This window comes from Lipotes vexillifer, unplaced genomic scaffold, assembly GCF_000442215.2.
Source record: "Lipotes vexillifer unplaced genomic scaffold, Lipotes_vexillifer_v1.1 scaffold980, whole genome shotgun sequence".
Taxonomy (NCBI): domain Eukaryota; kingdom Metazoa; phylum Chordata; class Mammalia; order Artiodactyla; family Lipotidae; genus Lipotes; species Lipotes vexillifer.
In genome coordinates this window covers 599,942-608,322 of record NW_006776752.1, presented here as the reverse complement: position 1 = coordinate 608,322, position 8,381 = coordinate 599,942, and the positions used below count along the sequence as shown (strand labels likewise).

The window sequence follows — 8,381 nt, the reverse complement described above, 5'->3', positions numbered from 1 at the left end:
TTCCTGCTGTGTCCGATTTCTCCCAGCCAGGAGCACTAATCAAGATCCTCTTCCTCAAAACGAGAGCTGTCACTCTTCATCTGAGGTTCTTGTTTTGTTTGGGTTTTTTCTCTCTATCCCTGGACTGCTCTGTGCTTGCTTTCCCTAGACCCCACTTTCCTTACAGGGGCAGGCTTCATTTTATTTCAGTTTAATGAAAGAAGAGGAGAGAGCACAGACCACAAGAAGGAAACATGTTGTAACTCTGGGCAGTCCTTATACCTGCAAACTCTACTTCCTATTATAGTGACCCCATTATATACACCCTCGAGCACTCCATTTTGACCGTGACCCTTCAGAGTTCTTCCTCCTTGCAAATGAGGCAGAATGAAAAAGCTGGAGAGAAAACCTCTGCCCCCTCTAGAGGTTAAACTATGCAATGAGCAGTGAGTTTGAAAGCATGTTGAAAAACAAGTGCTACACTACATGCTGTTAGCAATGAACAGCAAGCTGGCAGGACAGGCAGATTCAAGCTCCAAACTGCCCTGAAGGGAGGTTATTATCCCCGGCTGCCTCTTAAGAGCCATTGTAAGTCAAGTCTGATCTTAAGCTCCCATTTTGACACACTTTTTGATGAATATTGACACCTACAAAGAAAGTGAGGCGAGACTGAATTCTTGGCATCTCAGGTCTCTTGCCCCTGTAGCTAATTTCCCCCTTAATATGAACAGGAGGTTGTGTTTCCCCATGCAGTGCCAGACTAGGCCAGCAGGGGTCTGACATTAGTTGCTTTTCACCCACTGTGACTGACTCTTCATAGTGATGGCTATGTGAACTTGAAGTGAGGAGCGGACTGCCGTGGTTTGAGACAGCAGAACTCATAGGTATAAATAGTTCATCCATTTCTGTAGTTAAGACTATAAACAGTTCAGCCCACATGGCACCGATTTTCCTTATCTACAATGACATGCTTGGCTTAATCCAATTTTCATGTTTACCCAGAAAATACATTCTATAAGGGAGCTACCTTAATCCAGGAGCTTGGACCCTCGAGATTTCTGTCTGAAACAGTTCACCAATTGCTGTTCAGTCCCTAAGAAAGATGCCATGAGATCCTAAGGTGATGTTAACGAAAAAGGCGGTGTCTAAAAAAGCAAAAGTCTTATAGACGCTATTGTAAAGAAAAGCATAAGTTTAGTATTTCTGGATTGGTTTTTAAGGTTGGTATTTCAAACAATGAGTCTTTTCATTTTCCTTGAATATACTTTTGTTGTGGATGAAAATTCTTTACAATACCTAAGGAAAGTATTGTGCTTTCCAGTTTTCAAAGCCCTTTCACACATTACCTCATCTGGTCCTTTATTACAAGAAAGAAGTTATTAGTCTCATTTTATAGCCAATGAAACTGAGGCTCAGAAAGGTAAAGAGAGTTGCCTGAAATCACACAGCTAGTAGTGGCAGAGCCGACAGTTTTCCATGCCGATGCAGCAATTAAAGTCCACGTATATTACAGAATTTTTACATGTGCAAACGTTTTTATAATGCAACCCTATTACGAATTGTACTTTTTCCAACAATTAACCTAATTTTACTTATTAGCATCTATTTATATCTTGTTGCCATGCTGGAAAGTGATAATACTATAATTTCCTTAAATTATGGAATGCATGCTTTTCATGAAGTTCCTTCCCTTCCCTTCACATGTCCCTATCCTATGTTCTGCTCTTTGCTGAGATGGCAGGAAGTGGCAAGAATCCAGTCTCCAGGGATTCACAAATTCTCCCTATCTTCAACAGGCTACTTTCGTCAGAGAAGACCAAACTGTTTGTTAATCATCAAAACAACCCAAAGAACCAGGTACTATTATTATTTTTTTTTTCCCAGATGAGGAAAAAAGCACAGAGAGGCTATGAAGTGCCGGAGCTGAGGTTTGTAGCCAGGTAGCTTGGCCCACACCGGGTCCACAGTCACTGTGGGCCCAATACAAAAGCCTCCAGGTGGCAGAAAGAGGTACCAGGAAGGACTCCAGAATGTCCCCACAAGACACCAGGTGGTTGTCAGGACTAAATGAAAAGGGAATGTCGCTATACCTTGGAGAAGAGGAGAGAAATGTTTTTGTTTTTTTTTTTTTGAAGTCATGAAATATGGATTTAAAGGAACTTTACAGACAACATTATGATTTTAATGCTAACCACTCTGAGCTGCTCAGGCTCTCTCAGAATCTTACTTCCCTTTCTCCCCTGTTATTTAGAGGTTTAATGACCTCATGTACAATTAAGGACAGACACCTTGAGCCCAGTTATCTGTGACCTCTGCAGCCTGAGAACCTACTCTGTGCGGAGCGTTTTGCAGCGTCTCTGAAATGGGTGCTTCAGGTGGTCTATCTAACCACAGTGCTGCATCAGCCCCCCTTCCCGCCCCGGCGCTGGGAACATGCCCCGCCTCCCAGCTCCAGGGGTGTGCCTGATTGGTCTAAGGGAAGTCCCGCCCCCTCTGTCAGTGAGTGGTTCAGAATGAGCACATGAGATGCCGGGGCTTCTGGGAGACTTCCTCACCCCTAGGAGAAAGCCACGCAAAGACCTCAAGGCCCCATCTCTCTTCTTTCATACAATTTCTTGTATGAAAATTAATACACAGGAACCTCTATTTAAAATGAAGTCAGGAGGCCAGAAAGGGGAGCTCTCACGCCCTGCTACTCAAGGTCAATTGCGTGGCCCACAGGAGGAAGAATACTTTGCACCCCCAAGCAGGAAGTGCAACTACTGGACTATCCCCAGGGAAGAATTTCTCCTTGCTCAGCAACAACCTGGTCAATGAGAAACACCCCGGCTCAGTCAGTGAGAAGCCACTGCCACCCTGAACTTCTGCCTTTCTCCGATGAACTTTCATTTAGAACAGCCCCTCCTAATTCCCTGATTTTCCCCATAAAAGCAGGCTCCCTTCCTTTGTTCTCTGGGCATGCCTGTGGTTCACCATAGACTGCACGTCCTGAATTGCAATTCTTTGCAAAATTTTGCTAGTAAAATAATTTGCTGTTTTAATAATTTTGGGTCCACAGGTACCTGGGTGTGACCCAGGCTCCCGAGGAGGAAGCCAGCCTGGGGAGGCAGAGCAGAAGGCGAGGCAACTTGGGACAGACTTGCCATGACCTGTGCCCAAAATGCTCTAACTGACGTAAGGCTCTAACCCTCACAGCAGCCCCACTAGGGAAGCCTGGTTAAGGCCTTTCTGCAAATGAGGAAAACAAGGCCGAGGGAGGTACACAGAGGTACCTTAAAATGAATCAGTGACAGAGCTGGAGTTGAACCCAACCTGGATCTGTCTGCCTCCAACACCGGGGCCACACTTCCTCACCCCAATCTGTCACTTGTCCAGAAGGGGAAGAAGTTAGAGCAGCCCCCTTCTGTGCTTGTCAGACCAGGGACTCACCTGACCCAGGCATCCCTCCTTCCTTCCTCCCCATCATTTGAGGGCAGTTTCTTTGCTCAGGGTGCCCTGGGCCCTCCTCTCCCACCAAAGAAATTCTTTCCGTCCTCCAAAGCCCACCTCTAGGTTAAATTCCTGTTCTGCCCTTGAAATACATTACCCCTCCTCCAGCCCCTACCAAGCTGTCTCTCAGCTGAACTTCTGACCTTGTCATCTGTGCCCCCCAGTTTGGCAGTTCCCCAAGTTTGTGTCATTCTTTGGGTTTTGTTATATCAACATTTAAGACTCTTGAAGTTGGCCATCATCAGGTCTTCCTGGAACCTACCTCTGGCTTACATACACATCTCTATATCCTCAGGCATGAGGTCAGACATCAGGCGGGTACTTCTTTCCTTCCGTTTTCTCTCATTTGTTTCCCTTGTGCTCTGTGAGCCAGACTAGTTTACTAGCTTTCCAAGTATACTTGTTTTCCCTCCTCTAGATCTTTGCTCAGCCCACTCCCCCTGCTTGGAATGCTCTCCATTTCTTTATTTCTACCCAGTAATATGTTAATTTTTGTGTCTTATCCCCTTTAATGAACGGGGGATTTGATGAGGGAAAGATCCTAGTCAATTTCACCTTTCTTTATATCCTCACAGCTCGTAGCTCAGGGCCCGACCCACAGGAGACATTCAATAAACCTTTGTGAAATGAATAAATGAATAACTTTTACTCAGATATGAGAAGACTGCATCTATGTATATTTTCAGGACCTAGGAAAAAACTCTTCTTTGGAATGGATCTCCCGAGGTAGTATTTTACAGCCGGTGGGGGTCTTATACTTTTGAAAGCTATTTAAGTGACTATTGGTCTCTCTCCTGTATTTTAAATAACACTTTAATTTTGATTCTTGCCCATAGGCAGTGTTGCAAAGTCTAACTTTTTTATTTTTTTTTACAATCAGTAGCACTGATAAATTAAACCCAGAGCATGCACATGTGTGGTAACACCACTCAGTGCACTCCAAAAGATTCAGACAAGGCTTAAGCAGCCTCCCACCTCCTGTATCTTCTGAGCTAAATTCAGCCAAAGACTGTCTGGGTTTGTTGTGGATGGGAGAGTTTCTGGTGGTTAATTGAAATCCACTGCCAAGACATCGTTGCACTTAACAGATTTGACGACCTTTCCTGACCAGGAGTTAATAAGTAGGAAATGTAAGACACTGAAGTTTACCTCACTCTCCCTGCCAACCAGTAATGGAAACTCGAGAATACTCAAAAGGCACAGAAAGATTTAACAAAACTTCCCACCACCTACTTCCCAACCCTGCCAGCTCCTGACTTATAATAATCACCTGAAATGATCTGATGTTTTAAGAAAGTCCTCCTGGAGAAGGAGAAACAATGTTGCCTCATGGTAAAGGTACAGGCCCTGGAAGCAAACAGACCTGAGGTCAAGTGCAGACTCCACCACTTTTAACTAGGGGGGCGGCGGGGAGCGGTACTGCTATGGTATAATGTTTGTGTCCTCCCTGCGAAATAGTATTGGCAGGTGGGGGGCTTTGGGAAGTGATTTGGTCATGAGGGTACAGCCCTCGCGAATTGGGTTAGTACTCATAAAAAGGAGATCTCATGTATTTCCTTAGCCCCTTCCATCATGTGAGGATACAATGAGAAATCTGTGACCCAGAAGAGGGCCCTCATCCACCATGTTAGCACCCTGATCTCAGACTTCCAGCCTCCAGAACTATGAGCAATACATTTCTACTGTTCATCAGCTTCCCGGTCTGTGGTATTTTGTTATAGCAGCCTGAAGGGACTATAGCAGGCATTGAGCAGACTCCTGAGCATCTCAGAGCCTTAGTTTCCTCATCTGCGAAAACCTACCTCCCAAGGGTTTGGACTGAAGTTATAAATGTAAAGATGCTCCATAAACAGTAGTTCCTACTGGAATCTCATCTTGCAAACAGACTGGATACAGGGCTGCCCTCTCTCCTCTCTCCTGCCCCACTCCCAGATGGAAAAGCAACACGGAGAACTTGTCCCTATATTTGAGGCGCTTTCTCTTTCCTCCTGCAGGTGTTCACTGCCTGTCACACTGCACATGCCCCAGTGGCTCTCACTGTCCTCACTCGGGGCACTGCAGAGGAGCAGTTCAGTGCGTGGGCTTTGGAGACCGATGGTAAGGATTTGAACTGTGGCTCCATCTGGGATCCATCTTTCTGGATTGCTGTGAATTGTCCCAGTTTTAGCACTGAAAATCCCACATTCCAGGGAACCTTTTAGTCCCAGGCAGAGCAGGGCATTTGGTCATCTTCACTAGACTCCTTAGTGGGCAGTGAACCTGGCTAACATTACCTCTCCATACCACGGGGATTTGAACAATTCTGCAGTCATCCTTGGTGATTGGAAGGAACGAAGTGAGTGCCTGGAGCATCCTATCCCAGAAGCTCAGCCAGCACTCAGGGTCTGTCTAACCCCCTGAGCCCACCAAAGGGCAGAGCTGCCCTTGAGAATCTATGAAGTGCCTGGTCTCAGGGTCACCTCTTTTCTTCTGGTGGGAGGGAGCTTTGACATGACCATACTAGGGTGAGCATTCCACTGACACCCTCCCCTGTGTTTCTGAGCCCCCTTTAAATCTTGACTCCCTCCAAGCCAGAATGAACCCAAGAACAAAGGAGGCCAGTGGGGAGGAAGGAAATGGGGAAATTTCTCCCTGGGATGCCAGGTGTAGGCTGGAGGTGAGGGCAAGGTGAACAGAAATGGGGCAGCTGCTTCTCTTTAATGAGAGCAGAGCTGTTGTCTGCTCCAGGAGCATATCAACAGCACTGATAAACCTGAAAATCAATCCTTGTTGCTGTGCAGGGGGTTGGACCAGGTTGCCAGCAGCCCAGGCTTTATGACTGGACACGCTACAGGGAAGCTTCCAATTCCCCTTCCAGGTTGACATTCACAGAGGAGGAGCTGCCACCACATGGCCAGCTGTGCTAAGTCACTTCTCCCAGGGTGGCTTTCTGCTTTTATTGCTCAGCACTTTATTGGTTGCTGGGGGGTTAGAATTTTGAAACAACTCTTCAAGATAGACATTATCAATATCTCCATTTTCCAGTGGAAAAAATCCAGGCCTAGAAAGTCAAAGGGATTTTCACAGTGTCTCACAGCTAGCACAAAGGTAGTGATTAAGAACAGTGATCTTCAAACTTTTCTATCTCAGAGCCTTATCAGAAAGATGAATTCTGAACAAATACCCCCAATGTATATGCATAATTTATTTATAAAATATAGCCATGACTATTGTATTGATATATTAAGTATATTATAAAGCATAAAAATAAACATTAAAATGATTGAGATCATACATATTAATAAAAAGTCCAATATCTGCTTCTCTCACCCCAGTGGATGATCTTATACCATCAATGAAGTGGGCACTTTGGAAACACAAACCCAAATGCCTACCAGAGCCAAGCAGGCAACATAAATAAGGAAAGTGGACTGAGTGTAAGAGAACCAATGGTATAGACAGATAAGAAATGGCAACTGATTCTCAGCCTCAGTGTTGGGCCAATAGGGAGTGGTGGGGACTGTGGCAACAATGAGAACAAATCCTTCATTTAAAGGAGGCGGCCATTACTCAGTTTTAGTCAATCATTGCCATGTGAGAATGTGGGCCCAGCATTTCCAACCTTCCAATTTTTCAACAGAAGTCAGGCATTCAGGTTTTTATGTGAAATTGCACACTTTTAAGATGTTGGCCACTGGTTTCATTTTTTTACAAAAATCTTGAGGTCTCAGTGAGTCAAAATCAGGTTGCAGGCCTCCAAAAGTCAACCACTGGTGTAAAGGAAGGAGCTTGGCCTTCCTTTGTAGCCAGTCTTGATTTTGAATCATGTTTCTACATTTAACAAGCAATTTAACCTCTCTGTGTTTTTGTTTTGGGGCCAGCAAATGAAAATAATAATAAGTTCCTTTGAGAGTTTGCTATGATGTTCATGAAGCCTTTAGCACAGTGCCTGGCAGCCTGGCATACAACACAGGCTCAATTTATTGTGCCTCCGATCATTAGCAGGGGCCACACCTAGATCTCGGCCCTGCTCACTGCTCACCTAGTTCTCTTGATACTCTAAGGAGTCTTAAACAGAAAACCCCTGTCCCGGGCATCCAGATTCCAGTCCTACACTTTGTAGAATTTATTCTCCCTCTCAGAAAGTCAGTTCTTTCCCACCCTGGTCCCATTGTTCCCAAGAAGAATCCAGAAGCCAAAGGAATGAGCAGGCTCTCTCCCTAGCAGGCTGGGGTGGGAGGAGGCATGGAGCCAGTCACAAGCACTGGAATTGGAGTCAGACAATCTGAGCTCTGGTCCTGGCTTGGCCACTAACAAGCTGTGTGAACTTAGACAAATTGAACTCTGGGCCTCTGTTATACCATCCAGATGTGGTTACAGTAATATCCACCTCAAAGAGTAATCATGCAAATGTAAAATTATACATTGTGCTGGATCTTCTCCATCTACCCCACCCCAGATCCTCTCTCCACCCTTCTCCTACCTGCTTCGTGCCCCAGAGTTTGATCTTAACAGACTGCATCAGCAGGGCCCTGCTCTGGTCCCCAGTAGTGGTCAGCAGATGGGATACGCCAGCAGGTGAGCAGTAGATGGAAGGAAAGAGGATCGGCTGTTTATTCCCCCAGCTCCCCGTGTGCCAGGGCCCCATTCCATGGCAGTGGTCAGCGGCAGTGCTCCTCTATGGAAGGCCACGGCTCCTCCCAGGTAGTCCACACCTACAGCTCCAGCTCCAACTCCAGCCATAGCTCCTTTCTTCTTTTGGAATCCACTTCCTCCCCTTCCTCTGTCAGCAGGGGTGGTAACAGCTCCCTGGCATCACTAGCCCCAGGGGATTTTGCCACCCACTGTTGGTTTCCTGTAACCCTGCCCACACCTTTGTAAGTAGTCCCCATTATGCTCTCCTCAACTACCCTGATTGTGCTACCTTTCCTGCT

General features: G+C 45.9%; 1 protein-coding gene across 1 annotated transcript in view; it reads left to right on the top strand.

Annotated features, from left to right (window-relative positions):
- The window catches only part of TRIM44 (tripartite motif containing 44), a 159,329-nt gene that overhangs the window by 126,420 nt on the left and 24,528 nt on the right, over positions 1-8,381 (top strand). The window contains exon 5 of the mRNA XM_007450628.1: positions 5,463-5,565. Within this exon, the coding sequence (XP_007450690.1) occupies positions 5,463-5,565 (103 nt within the window). The remainder of the gene's footprint in view (positions 1-5,462; positions 5,566-8,381) is intronic.